At 40.5% G+C, this 14,709-nt stretch overlaps 1 protein-coding gene across 11 annotated transcripts in view; it reads left to right on the plus strand.

Moving 5' to 3' along the window:
• Window positions 1-14,709, plus strand: part of Nipped-A (Transcription-associated protein Nipped-A) — a 172,588-nt gene that overhangs the window by 58,855 nt on the left and 99,024 nt on the right. For all 11 annotated transcript variants that reach the window (XM_070278854.1, XM_070278853.1, XM_070278849.1 and 8 more), the window contains 2 exons: window positions 2,902-3,519; window positions 4,937-6,329. In XM_070278854.1, the coding sequence (XP_070134955.1) occupies window positions 2,902-3,519; window positions 4,937-6,329 (2,011 nt within the window). The remainder of the gene's footprint in view (window positions 1-2,901; window positions 3,520-4,936; window positions 6,330-14,709) is intronic.

Raw genomic sequence — 14,709 nt, forward strand, 5'->3', positions numbered from 1 at the left:
TTGATTATAAAAAAAGGATAGAAAAGGACAAAAATTAGAAAAAAAAAGGACAAAAAACAAGACAAAATATTTTTTCCATAAATTTTATGTAATATCACTCTTTATTGGTGGCCAAATCGTTACTAGAAATTTCGTATGCCCTTGGAATAGGTCCCTGCCGCCCACTGTTCTATACCCTTGCAGAGGGTATTATAATTTTGGTCAAAAGTGTGCAACGCAGTGAAAGAGACACCTCCGACCCAAAAAGTATATATATTCTTGATCAGGACCACCTCCTGAGTTGATATGAGCATGTCCGTGTGACTGTTTCTGCCCAAACTAGCCTCTCAGTTTTAAAGCTATCGATTTGAAACTTTGCACACATCCTTTTTTCTTTTGCACACACTATATAAGTGGGAACGGCCCGGATCGGCTGACTATATCCTATAGCCACATAACTGATTGATCGGAAATGGTATAACTTCGGTGTTTTTAAAATTAGAGAGTTCAAATTTTACATGAAAGCTATTTTTGGCAAAATAATACGACATGCCAAATATTCATAAGGATCGGCCGACTATATCCTATAGCTGCCATATAACTGATTGATCAGATATGGTATAACTTCGGTCTTTTTAAATTAGAGAGTTCCAATTTTACATGAGAGCTATTTTTGGCAAAATTATACGACATGCCGAATTTCATAAAAATCTTATAGCTGCCATATAACTGAACGATCGGAAATGACCCAACTTTCGTGTTTTTGAAGATAGAAAGCTGAAACTTAGTACAGTTTATATTTTCAGTTGTTCAGTTGATCGAACCTACCAAAATTCATAAGGATCGGCCGACTATATCCCAAAGCTGCCATATAACTGACCGATCGGAAATCTTGGGCTTGGGTTGAAACTTGGGCTGAAACTTAGTACAGTTTATATTTTCAGTTGGTCAGTTGCTCGAACCTACCAAAATTCATAAGGATCGGCCGACTATATCCCATAGCTGCCATATAACTGACCGATCGGAAATCTTGGGCTTGGGTTTTTTTTTAGATTTCTTATTGTAAGAAAGGGCGGAGAGGGAGAGGGCGGACGCATTTGCTGCTCATTTGGAGGACGCCTTCACTCCATTAAATGGATGCTCGGAGGTGGACCAAGCTGAGACTGAGAGGCTCCTGTCTCTGTCAATTGGAGCCCATGTCAGTCTCGGAAGAGGAGGTTCCAGAGGAGGTCTCTGGCCTCAACACCAAAAAAATCCACGGATGCGGATGGCCTTGAAGCACTTGCCATTAAACTTCTCCCCCCATTAGGTATCCAAAGGCTATCGTATCCATTAGGATACGAGCATATTCAACGCGTGCTTGGAGATCGGCCACTTCCCCTCTGACTGGAAAAAGGCGGAGGTCATCCTCATTCCGAAGCCAGGAAAGCCTGAAGCTGATCTTGCCTCATACAGGCCGATAAGCTTATTACCAGTACTATCCAAAATACTTGAGACGCAAGGTCAGATTATAGGGCCATTAAGGCAGGCGTTCTGCAGGGTAGTGTCCTTGGTCCAATTCTCTACACACTCTACACAGCAGATATGCCTGTTATAGATGAAGGTTTGCTAGCCGCAACATATGCAGACGACACAGCTTTCCTAGCTTCGGCAAGCTTGCCACAGGATGCTCGATGCCCTTGACCCGTGGCTTTAAAGATGGAACATCTAACATGGCGTCTAACATGGAGGACCCATCCACTGCGCAAACGAAAGTAAGTACAGGAAAAGCTGCGGCGGCTTTACTGGTTGATTGGACGAAAGTCAACCCTGAAGCTGAGGGTAAAACAACTAATATATAAGTCAATAGTGAAGCCAGTTTGCACGTATGGTATCCAACTGTGGGGCACAGCGAGTCCAAGCGATATGAAAGTCATTCAGCATTCAGTCATTCAGTCATGGCACAGAACAGAGCTCTCAGGACGCTGTCTGGGGCTCATTCTTACCATGACAATTTAACTATTCATGCTCAACTGGGCATCCTTACAGTCAGCGCTGAAGTTAGAAGATTCGCCGCTAAATACAAGGACAGACTAACACATCATCCCAACACATGTGCCACCAATTTGCAGCAGCACCACCATCAGAAGACTCAAGAGGAAGCATCCACTGGATTTACTAAATTTTTTAATATAAAATATATATAATGGAAATGCTAAAACTTCAGTGTTTTTAGAGTTAAAGAGTTCGGATTTTGTATTTAATAAGGGTCGGCCTACAATATATTTTAGCAGTCATATAACTAAACAATCTGAAATGATCAAACTTTCGTGTTTTTGAAGATAGAAAATTGGGGCATTTTTTATATTTTGTATTGTAAAAAATTCGTTATATCGACGCATTTCCGCGAAAGTATCGTAAGTTTCCGGAAAATCTTAAGATGTTTAAGCGATTAGAAACGATTGTTATTGTATTTCTTTATTTTTGTGCGTTTGAAGTATTTGATGCAAAAAATTTGTATGGACATACGATAATTTCGCGCGGACTTTGAAAAGCACTGTAACATACGATAAAATTGAAACTTAATTTTTATCGGAACTGTAGGGTTTTCAGTTATAATATTTCACAGGGTAGTGAGACATTAGGTGCCTAACAATTTAGCATTACAATCTCAATTTCGAAAAAAAGCGACTTACGATACTTTCGCGGAAATGCGTCGATATTATGATATTCTCAAGGATAGGATCGGCAAACTATATCCGATGTTTGGAAACTATATACGATATATATTCGGGTTCAACTGCACGGGTATATCAACTTCGGCTCCGCCCGAAGTTAGCTTTCTTTTCTTGTTTTTTAGTCTAAAGCATACTACAAATATATAAAAATTTGTCCTTCCTTAATAAAAAATGTCTTACATTTTCTTTCTCTCTATTTGTACAGTTTTTGATGATGCATTCTCAAAACTTTCAAGAGATATTTTCGACTACAATAAATTTTTTAGTCGAAAGGATCTATAAAAATCAGTCATTACAAGTGATAGCCAATTCCTTTTTGGCAAACCCAACAACGTCACCGCTTTTTGCCACCGTTTTGGTTGAATATTTACTGGATAAAATGGAAGATATGGGATCCAATCTTGACCGCTCCAATTTATATCTTCGGCTATTTAAATTGGTTTTTGGAAGTGTGAGCCTTTTTCCAGTTGAAAATGAACAAATGTTACGACCACATCTTCACAAAATCGTTACACGTTCAATGGAGTTGGCTTTAATATCCGATGAACCGTATAACTACTTTTTACTATTAAGGGCATTGTTTAGATCGATTGGCGGTGGTAGCCATGATCTACTTTATCAAGAGTTCTTACCACTTTTACCCAATCTTTTGGAAGGTCTAAATCGGCTTCAAAGTGGTTTCCATAAACAACATATGCGTGATCTATTTGTTGAACTTTGCCTAACAGTTCCGGTTCGTTTATCATCATTACTTCCTTATTTACCAATGTTAATGGATCCTCTAGTATCGGCTTTAAATGGATCACCAACTTTAATAAGTCAGGTAAGTTATATTGCGAATAACTTTTTAGTGTTAAGACATTTCAAAGCAATGCTCAAAAATAAAAATTGCAATTTCAAAGTGTCTAAAAAAAACGATAAATTCGGGACATTTTAAAATCATGAAGAACACTTTTTAAATGTTTTTTTTTCTAAAAGAGTTCTGCTCAGAGCAAAAAACTTGTATTGTACACTTGCAGAGGGTATTGTAACTTTGTCCAATAGTGTGAAACGCAGTGAAGGAGACATCTCCGACCCTAAAAAGTATATATATTCTTGAACAGAATAACCTCCTGAGTTAAAGTGAACATGTCCGTCTGTCTGTTTCTACGCGAACTAGTATCTCTGTTTTAACATTGCACACATCCTTCTACCCATCGACTTGAAACATTTCACACACCATTCTTTCCTTTGCACGCAGTGTATAAGCTGGAACGGCCGGGATCGGTCGACTATATCCTATAGCTGCCATATAACGGATTGATCGCAAATGGTATAACTTTGGTGTTTTAGAGTTTACGTTTACGTTCAAATTTTACGTGAGAGCTATTTTTGGCAAAATAATACGACCACCAAATTTCCTACGGATCGGCCGACTATATCCTATAGCTGCCATATAACTGAGCTTTCGTGTTTTTAAAGATAGAAAGCTGGAGCTTAAGGGGCCCATCCACAGGCGAGCATGTTGTGCGAACATGTTGTGCTCGACGAAATTTTTCCTGTGGATGGTAGTGTTCGTTGTCAAATTTTGTGTATATAGCTCTATCTCAGTTGGTCATGGCTATATCGGCTGTAAATGCTGATCAAGAATATATGTATATGGGCATTTCCTGGGGTCGCGAACGCAATTAGTGTCACAAGAAAAAAAAAAAAAACATCTTCAAACATGTACGCGAAACTTACGTTCGCGACCTCATGTTTTTTGCCAATATTATGAAAATGAAATGTGTTTATGCGATGCCGAATTCACGATTTCAGTCGATTCGTGAGACCATAACTTTTTTTCGTGAAGTCGGCAACACACGAAAGTTGACTATGATTTGAGCCCCAATGCATGAATGAGTAATGCAAAACCAACTTAACGCTATTCAAATCAGGTGGCTACCGGGTTCTTCTTTGCCGATTGTAAATGATGAATTTAGGTTTATTTATTGCTTGGTTTTTTTTACGTTTTGTGAAAGTGTGACTAGACTTAAATAGCCAATGTTCTTTTCGTTTACGCTTTTGTATTATAAAAATTGGGCTTATATTAAAATTATTTTAAGAATCATCCGCAATGGATATTTGTGATATTTTTTTTTCAATCCGATACGTACATGCTTTATAATATAAGCTGTCATTTTGCTGCAAGGTTCTACCAATATCGGCTTTTTTCGAAGTTAGCTTTCCTGTTTTATTCAAATTATTTTTGTATATTTTAGGGACTCCGAACTTTGGAACTTTGCGTTGACAACTTGCAACCGGACTTTTTATATGATCACATCCAACCAGTAAGAGCGTCTCTGATGCAAGCTCTTTGGAAAACTTTAAGAAACCAAGATAATGCTGCTTTAGTTGCCTTTCGAGTTCTTGGAAAATTTGGCGGTGGAAATCGTAAAATGATGGTAGAACCTCAAAAATTACAATACAATCAGAATGAAAAGCCATCCATATCGATTATAACATATTTTCAAGAATATGATGTTCCGGTGGAATTTCCAGTTGATGAAGCTATTGAATCTGCCTTTAGAGCGCTTGGGTCAAATTCTACTGACCAGTTCTATAGGCGGCAGAGTTGGGAAATAATCCGATGCTTTTTAGCTGCATTTATTAGTTTGGATGACGAAAAACACACATTACTGAAACTTTTCACACATGTAGATTTTATTGAAAGTAATATTATAAATTCATCTGTATTTCAACACAAAGTTAAAGATTTAAGAGTGCGGGAAACTCACCAAAAAGCTTTAATTGGAATGCTGGTGGCATCAGCCACAAAAGACTTGCGGGATTCTGTGTGCCCGGTAATGGCGGCGGTTGTTAGACATTACACTATGGTAGCGATAGCCCAACAAGCGGGACCGTTTCCGCAAAAGGTTTATTCAACTACGATAGGAATCGACCCTATGGTATTAGTTGATGCTTTAGCCTCCTGCATGGGCCACGAAGAAAAGGAGTTATGTAAACCTGGAATAGCCTGTATGGGTATTATACTTGATACAGCCACCAATATAATGGGAAACAAAGAAAGAGCCTGTAAATTACCTATAATACAATATTTGGCTGAAAAAATGATATCTTTGTGTTATGATCGCCCTTGGTATTCAAAAGTGGGTGGTTGCCAAGCAATTCAATTTTTATGTAAACATATGTCTCTTCGAGCTTTATACCAACATCTTTTTAATTTTTTAAAAGCTTTCATGTTTGTACTAATGGATCTAGAGGGAGATGTATCAAACGGAGCGATAGAAATTACGAAAAATAATATGAAAGCAATGTTGGAAATTTGTTTAAGCCCCTTAAGTGAATTAAATAGAAATGAGGATATAAATGATTTACAAACAAAAGCTACATATGAAGTTATTCATGAGTTAGTAAGGCATATAACAAGTCCTAATACCATAGTCAGAGAAGAATCAATGATTCTTTTAAAACATATTGGTACCATTCAGGCAAAAACAGTATCTGAAGTGATGGATCCGCATAAGGATGTTCTGGCGGACATAATACCACCAAAAAAACATTTGTTGAGACATCAGCCTGCCAACGCACAAATAGGATTGATGGATGGAAATACTTTCTGCACTACGCTAGAACCGCGATTATTTACGATTGGTAAGTTTCAATTAGCTAACAAAAAATAAATTAACATTATGGTATACAAAAAACTCCTCACAAGGGAAAGGTTTTTTTTTTGGACGTGAAGTCATGTTTTTTGCCTATGTGAACCATTTCTTCTCCACTATGCCTTTCTTTCCATAGAAGTCATTTTTAATATGACAAAAATTTAAAAGAAATGGATATTTAAAAAAAGTCTGTAATGTATACATTTCGTAGTGTAATGGAACATGACGTGTGCAAACAGAAAGTCCTGGCTATATTGACTGGGTTGTTGATGCTGAACAAGAAGATAATCTAAGATGTTTTAGTTTATGTTTTGTTAAGAAGTTTTTTTTATTCGGTCCGCTGTCTATTAATTATAAAATGCTTATCCATGATGTTTTTGTGAGTTGAGATTTATATTACGAGGCTTACGCGGCTATGACCGATGCGTGGATCTCCAAAAATGGACTGACTTAGGTACAGAAAATGTTGTTATCTCTTATGCTAAATCTTCTAACGAAAACAAAGTACCGATATGTTTACGCCTTACGATCTCTAAAGCTCGCCTTACTACTAACCAAGAAATTACGGTCTTACGACTATATGTCCAAATTTGTTATATGTATTATTATATTATCAAATTTTATATTAACTAAATTTGCCGCCGGGTGATTATGCTGTCCAAACATTTCTTAAAATTGACTGTGATGACTTAAACGATGATCTAATTGGAAACTGTTCCTCTGGATAGCATAGGTGACGTATTTTGATTTCTTCTTTGCTGATTAATTCCGTACTGATATTGCGTCTAGCCATCAAAAGAATGGTGATCCTTGGGTTTCGGTTTCATCGCTGAAGCTCGTAGTTGTAGCTAAGACGCAAGGTCCTGGGTATCGAAGTCAACACCCACCTTTATTGTAACTGTCTCCATGTCTATGATCATGGTGCGATTGTCGATTTTACTGCTTGACTTGAAAATGTTTAGGACTCTGTTTTCGATACCACTGAAGTGTAGTTTTTGTAAGCATCTTGCATAAAAGCAGTAATGCAGTACAGCATTATCCCAGCGTTGCAAAACTTAAACGCAAGAACCTTGATGTCGCATTGTTATGTCTGTGGCGATTTTTAAGTTTATAGGTTGAAGACCCTTCTTCAATATTAGATATTTTAACCTTTAAATTAAAAATTATATCTACGAAAATATAAAAACGATTATATTAAATTTGTTTTAGCGGTATTTGGAGAACTCTAATTGATTGAATAAACTTTTTAATTGAATCATAATTTTTATTTTTATTTTTTTTGTAAAAATTGAAAAATAATTCTTATTCTTAATTATTGTTATAAAAATTGAAAATAAGAGTTATATTTCAATTTTTGTCAAAAAAATCAACAAATAATTTTTATTTTAAAATTTTTATTTTAAAAATTATAACAATTACGGTCCCTGCTTAAAAGTAGGCTCTAAGAATGAGGTGTCTCCTAAGTTCCTGTACCCCTGCGGTAATGCCGTTAGGCTTTGTCTCGCAGGGCCAGGATTGGCGTGCCTAAGCGCCCAACTACTTTTGTTTGTCTAGGCTAGCCTAGCCTCCGCTCGGTTCCCTTCAAGTCGTCTCAGCTCCTTCATCGTTAAGGCGGAAAAGCTGCTCATGCCTGCCCAGAACTGGGCGTCCTCCAGCAACCTCCTTCCAATGAGGTCCACCGTCGATACTTCCCCTAATAGTCTCCGCCTGGGGACTGAAAAGCGTGGGCAGTCCAGAACCACATGTTCCGCCGTCTCGTCCACCCCGCATTCAGGGCACCTTGGGTCGTCGTCGTGTCCAAATTTGTAAAGATAGCTCCTGAAGCATCCGTGGCCGCTGATAACCTGCGTGAGCCAGAAGTTTACCTCCCCGTGACTTCTTTTGAGCCATTTCTTAAGGTCGGGGACTAGTTTGTAGGTCCAGCGTCCCTTGGTCGACTCGTCCCATCGTTGTTGCCACTTCTGTATGCTCGTAGCTCTCGAGCTCTCTTTTTGCCGGCGGCGTGTCGCTGCCGGAGCTTGCCCGCTTAGCGCTACTAGGGCCTGGTGTAGCTCTTGCCACTCCGCCGCGAGCAGGTCGATTGGAACCATGCCTGCGATGACGAGAGCTGCGTCCTCCGATATCGTGCGGAAGCTCGAGCACACCCTTAAAGCGCAAAGCCTGTATGTGCTGGTCAATCCATTGGTTTACGACCTTTTTGTGGCTGCCTCCGCCCACACTAGGGCTGCGTAGAGCATTGTTGTACTGCAGACGGTCTGGAGCAGTAGTCTACGACCTTGCTTCGGGCCCCTACAATTGAGCATGATCCTCGATAGTGCTCTGGCGACATTCGCTGCCTTGCGATTGGCTTCTTCGAAGTGCTCCCTGAAGCTAAGCCTCGTGTCCAGCGTTACTCCCAGATACCTGATGGCCCTGGTTGATGTGACCACATGTCCGCGTATATTGATTGTGGCCGTCTCCACCCGCTTCCTGCTTGAAATCAGGACAGCCTCCGTCTTGTGGTGGGCAAGGCTTAGCCCTGCCTGTTCGAGCCAGCCGATGACCTTCACAATTGCAGCATTGCAGTACTCCTCAGCTTGCTGGATAGTCTTGCCGACGACCACTACCGCGATGCCATCCGCGAATCCGACAAGATGTGTCCGTTCCGGGAGCTCAAGTCTGAGGACCCCGTCGTACATCACGTTCCAAAGGGCTGGGCCTAAGACTTAGCCTTTAGGGACGCCGCAGGGGGCCGCGTGTTCTCTGATGCCTGAGGTCGTCTCGTACCTAATAGTACGGTCGCTGAGGTATGACCTTATGACCTCCACTATGCCAGTCGGCACTCGGAGATTGCGCAGCGCCTCCACTATGGCATCCCACCTGGCAGTATTAAAGGCGTTTTTGATGTCCAGAGTGGCGATCAGGCAGTACTCCTTGCTTCCGCCCGCCCATCTGGTCCCCTTGATTGCCTTGGCAGCTATCCTCCTGACCAGGGAAATTGCCTGGACCGTGTTCCCTGAACCCGTATTGTAATGAGGAGAGATCCCCCGCGCGGATTACTTCCTCTTGGAGCCTCCGGCATATGCAGCGCTCTAGGGCTTTGCCGGCGTGATCGATGAGTCAAATCGTCCTTAACGACGACGGAATCTCCAGCGGCTTGCCTGGCTTTGGGAGTAAGACCATGCTTTGTAATTTCCACCTTTTAGGGCATACGCCCTAAATTAAACATGCGTTAAAGACGCTGGCAAACCGGTCAGGGCTCGCAGTCATCGCCAGTTTTCCGACTTGTATAGATTTAGCGATTTTCACTATTTCACGGGGGCCTATTTCCTGAACCGGCGTAGAGCGTGCAGGTTCACTTGCTATACTCGGCACAGGGTGTGTCTGCGTCGGGAAAAGGTGATCTACAATGGCTCTCATTGTGGCGGCTTCTTTTGGAGCGATCGGCTTTGCCTGCTTCGCTTTCTTGACTACGGTCCGGTAGGCCGATCCCCACGGATCTTGCTCTGCAGCATCGCACATCTCAAGGAAGCACCTCGTTTTCGCCTCCCTTATCAAGTCCCTTATCAAGATCTCTCTTTTTTGCTCGAAGTCCGGCCTTCCTCTGGCTCTTTGATGCAGCCTTCTGGAACGGAGACACCGGTTCATGGTGCCTTGAGTGCCCACGGCTACACCTCATGCTGACTCGGCAGGCCTGAAGAACCGCAGACATGGTGTTTTGGACGTCGCGCTCAGTGTCGCTTAGTTCCGGGAGGATCCGGGATACTTAGTTCCTGCGCGAATAATTGCGGTTGCAACGTAGCCGGATTGAACCTAGGTGGTTTCGCTGTTGTGGATGCTTGCGCTCTGTCCTTGATGTCACAGACTATATATTTGTGGTCGCTCGCAGTATAGTCATCACTGAGGGACCACCTTGTCCTCCGAAACAGGCCGCTGCTGCAGAAGGTAAGGTCCACGATTGATACATACCCCGCCTTGCTGAACGTGTTTTGGGAGCCGCTGTTCAGCAGGGCGACGTCGAGAGTCGCGAAGGTCTCCTAGAGGGTGCGACCCCTGGCGTTGGTGCGCGATGCCCCATTCCTCCACTCAGCCGCGTTTGTGCAGGAAGCCACTTTGTGGCCTGGCTTACCGCATCTGAAACACCAGTCGCTTCTATCTGTCCGCTCTTTGCGGAAAGCGGGGATGTGCCCAAAACTGAGGCATCTGAAGCAGCGGCGCAGAGCCGTGCACTCCCTGACCCTGCACATGGTCCATCCTATCCTGATCCTGCTTTCGGACAGGATCTTCGATGCCAGGCTCGACTCCACTCCCAAAAGGGCGACCTGGGTGCCAGAGTAGCCTGGGCGGAGAAACTTCACCCTGATGGCCTCCTCCTGACCGTTCGTACAAGCTTTGATAGCTGCCACTATCTCCTCCTTGAAGGTGTTGAAGGAATAGGTGTTGTGCCAAGGATTTGCTTCTGCGAATGGCGTATTTCGCTTTTTGACAAACCAAGAAGTTAGCTACAAAACAAGTGGCTAATTGTGACATTTTAGGGAAAAAGTAACACTAAAGAATTTGCTTGACATTATCCTGTGCGGTCCTGTGCGCTCTGTTGTGCTCCGTAGCTACTATTTCTTTTCTTCTGCGTTATTTGAAATGTCAATGACCATTTTTTTTGTTTGTCGAAAAGTTATTGCTGGGAGCTCAGCAACGCTTGACCACATCACAAATTCTCCCTAGTAAAGTTTCCTTGTTCAAAAATTGTATAATATGGCTTGACTTTCTTCCAAAAAAAAGAAAAGGGCGGCTTAAGTCTGCTGTACCTTCTTCTATAACTATCTGGTTCCTGAAACAGTTAACAGGCTCGTCAATTGTTTCGATGTTATATATTGTTATGTATTGTTGCGTTGTCTGACTGGGGGTCGTTTTCTTAAACATGTATGGCCTGCCTGGATAGTGTCTATACGGCGAATTGTAACGGTTGGTGATCTGTATAAATGTTTAAGTTTTTGACACCATAAAGATAGTTCCTAAGAGACTTTAAGGCTAAACGATGAAAAATTAAACGAGAGAAATTAAGCTCTATATCCTGTAACGTTCTCGAAATCATTGTAATAGGCTTGCCATCCTGAGAAGGGCTGCACCTAGGCCAAGAGCTGAAGCGTCCGAAGTTATATCAAAGGGTTTCTTGTAATCGGCGTACATTACATTTTCAGACTCAAGGACATTCTTAAGCTTCTCAAAAGAATAACATTGTTTTTCATCAAAGCTGGGCTGGCTGGCGGAAATTTTTCCGCTTTCTCCCTTCAAAATATCAGTCAGGGGTTTAGCAACCGAAGCGAAGTCCTTAATAAAGCAGCGGTTATAGCTTGCCAACCCTAAGAATGATCGAACACTGAACAAATTTGTGGGTTGCTTTTGGTTTTTTATAGCATCTACCTTACTATAACTGGTTGTAATACCTCCGCTAGATACCGTAAATCCAAGATTTATTAAAGAGATTAAATCCAAAGATTTATCTCTGTTGCCCTCAAACAGTTTATTTAGTACCCAAACAATGTTATTCACGTGGTTCTCCATATATTTCAAAAAAATTTCACGTCATCAACATAAACATAGCGTGATTTCCCTATTTGGTCCCTAAGAAAAATATTTTTTCTTGCATTGAAAAATATTTGGACCATTTTTTAGGCGAAACAGCAATCTGCAAAACTCATATTTTCCATTTCCTCCAGCAGGATTTAATGGAATCCCGAATTAAGGTCCAGGGTTTTAAAAAACTTGGCTTCCCAAGTTTAACAGGATGGATACTACATTTGGTATAGGGTACATGTCGTCGACTGTTTTTAAGTTAAGCTTCCTAAAATCAATGACCAACTTCTTCTTCGTATTTCCCTTTTCATCTGTACCTTTTTTTTTATCGATTACCCAAACTGGATTATTGTATGGGGACGTCGAGGTATGGTAAGGTGGCCTGGTAATTCCGTCTTTTAACAAATGTTTTGTCTCCTCATTTACAAAATCTGTTACGCCTAAGGGGTACGAATAAGTTTTGTGTGAAATTTTTTGGATATCTGGTTTGGTACCACAATGTTATTGATATTGGTGAAATTTACACTATTACACCTTAAAAATTTAATTGCCTCGACTTCATTTTTGATTTTAAGAGTTTTGGTTTTAAAATCTAGGATTGCGTTTGTCTGCGTCACTAAGTCAAGTTCTATTATGGCGTCAAAATTAGGAAGGTCTGGGAGAATGAAGATGGATGGAGATGGAGAATGGACATCTTTATTAAGGGGTTATATACAGTTATGATAGATACAAAAATTTTTATTGCATATTGAGAATACTCTGACAAAAATTCATAACGATTGGAGCATTACAACCGAAGTTTTAGCTATTTATAGTGCACTACCTGCACATCAATCTTGAACAAACTTGAAACTTTAAACGCGATTATCTCAGAATCTTGTTTTTTTGAAATTACCTTTGCGGTAATTCAACACCAAACGCCAAATTTTGACCACTTATTTATTATAATAATAGCTAGTCCGTGAACGACGGATTTTCAATTTTTTTTGAAAACTCCTTTTTTAGAGCATAACAATCGAAAATCCTATTTTTTTTTTTTTTTATTTATTATTATTAACAATGAACTGTTATTTCTATATTATTATAACTAAGAGTAAGGATAAATTAAGTTAAAAGATATTCCATAATTTTGGATTTAATTACAACTAGGGATAGTTCAGGGGACATTAAATGGGATAACGAGTTATAATTTTTACAAATAACGCGGAATGGATCGTGTTCCGCAAAATTAGATCTATAAATTGGTAACCAAAGGGGTCGGAATGATCTAGTTACTCTATTAGGCACAGAAAACAATAATTTTTCAAGAAGTACTTGTGAGTCAACCTGTCCAAGAATAAGCACATGAAGCAGCATAACCCCAGCACAAGTACGGCGTTCTTTTAAAGGAGGTAGGTTTAGTAATTTTAACCGGCAATTATACGACGGGAGGGAAGTGGCAGTATCCCAGTTTAAGCCTTTTAACGCAAATAGCAGAAACTGCTTTTGGACTGATTCAATCCTCCTTTGGTGAACAAAGTATTGCGGACTCCAAACGCTAGAACAGTATTCTAAGATAGGACGAACCAACGATACGTATAGAGTTTTAGTTGTGAAAGGATCATCAAATTCTTTAGACCAACGTTTGATAAAAGCTAGCACGCCTCTGGCTTTATTCACTGTTAGTGATATGTGGTCGTTGAAGGACAACTTATTGTCAAAAATTACTCCAAGATCGTTAATTAGGAAAACACGATCTAAGACGTTATTCCCAAGAGAGTACGAAACGATGTGAGGCACACTGCGATTGAACGTCATAACCTTACACTTAGAGCAGTTAAGCAAAAGGAGATTGTTTGAGCACCACAAGAAGACTTCGTTAAGGTCTAGTTGCAAGTGTCTATGAAGGAAATGGTCTGAGAAAGAAAGACATAACTTGACATCATCAGCATACATAAATGTAGTAGCATAGTTTACAACACTAGGTAAATCGTTGACAAAAAGAACAAACAGAAGAGGTCCTAAGTGACTACCTTGTGGGACACCAGATGAAACATTTATAATCTGTGATGAACTGTTTTTAAACAAAACACGCTGCGTGCGGTTCGATAGATAAGATAGATAGACAACCACTGTACTATATGAGGAGAAAACCCCAAAAGACACAGCTTATGAAGGAGGAGATGGTGGTTAACAGAGTCAAACGCTTTACTAAAGTCAGTGTACACCACATCAGTTTGCATGCGGCTCAGAAAACCTCTGTGGATAAACGAAGTGAATTCAAGAAGGTTAGTTGTGGTAGAGCGATGCTTGACAAAACCATGCTGTGAAGTGGAAATAATACTTTTACAAAAATGTTGCAGTTGGAAAGTAACCAGTTTCTCAAGCAGTTTGGGAATCGCAGATAGCTTAGCAATCCCCCGGTAGTTCTCAATAAGTGCTTTAGAGCCTTTCTTATGAAGCGGAATAATAAAAGATTCATTCCATCTCTTGGGGAGACATGCCAGCTCCAAGGATAAGTTGAATAAGATAGTGAGAGGATAGCAAAGGATATCAGAACAGTACCTTAGAACACAGCTAGGAACATTGTCAGGACCAGCAGAGAATGATATATCTATTGTTGAAAGAGCTTCGAACAGATCCTGAATTCGAAATTTTGTAAAGTGAATGTTGTTTATATGTGGTAATTTATAAGGATAAGTAGAATTGTGGTTATATGAATCGGACGAATAGGTGGTTTGAAAAAATGACGCAAAGAGATTAGCAATACCTTGCTCAGAAGAATGTGAAATATTTTTATATGATAGGGAAGGAGGAAAAAGATTTGATTTACGTTT

The sequence above is a fragment of the Drosophila bipectinata genome, chromosome 2R, assembly GCF_030179905.1.
Source record: "Drosophila bipectinata strain 14024-0381.07 chromosome 2R, DbipHiC1v2, whole genome shotgun sequence".
NCBI classification, from domain to species: domain Eukaryota; kingdom Metazoa; phylum Arthropoda; class Insecta; order Diptera; family Drosophilidae; genus Drosophila; species Drosophila bipectinata.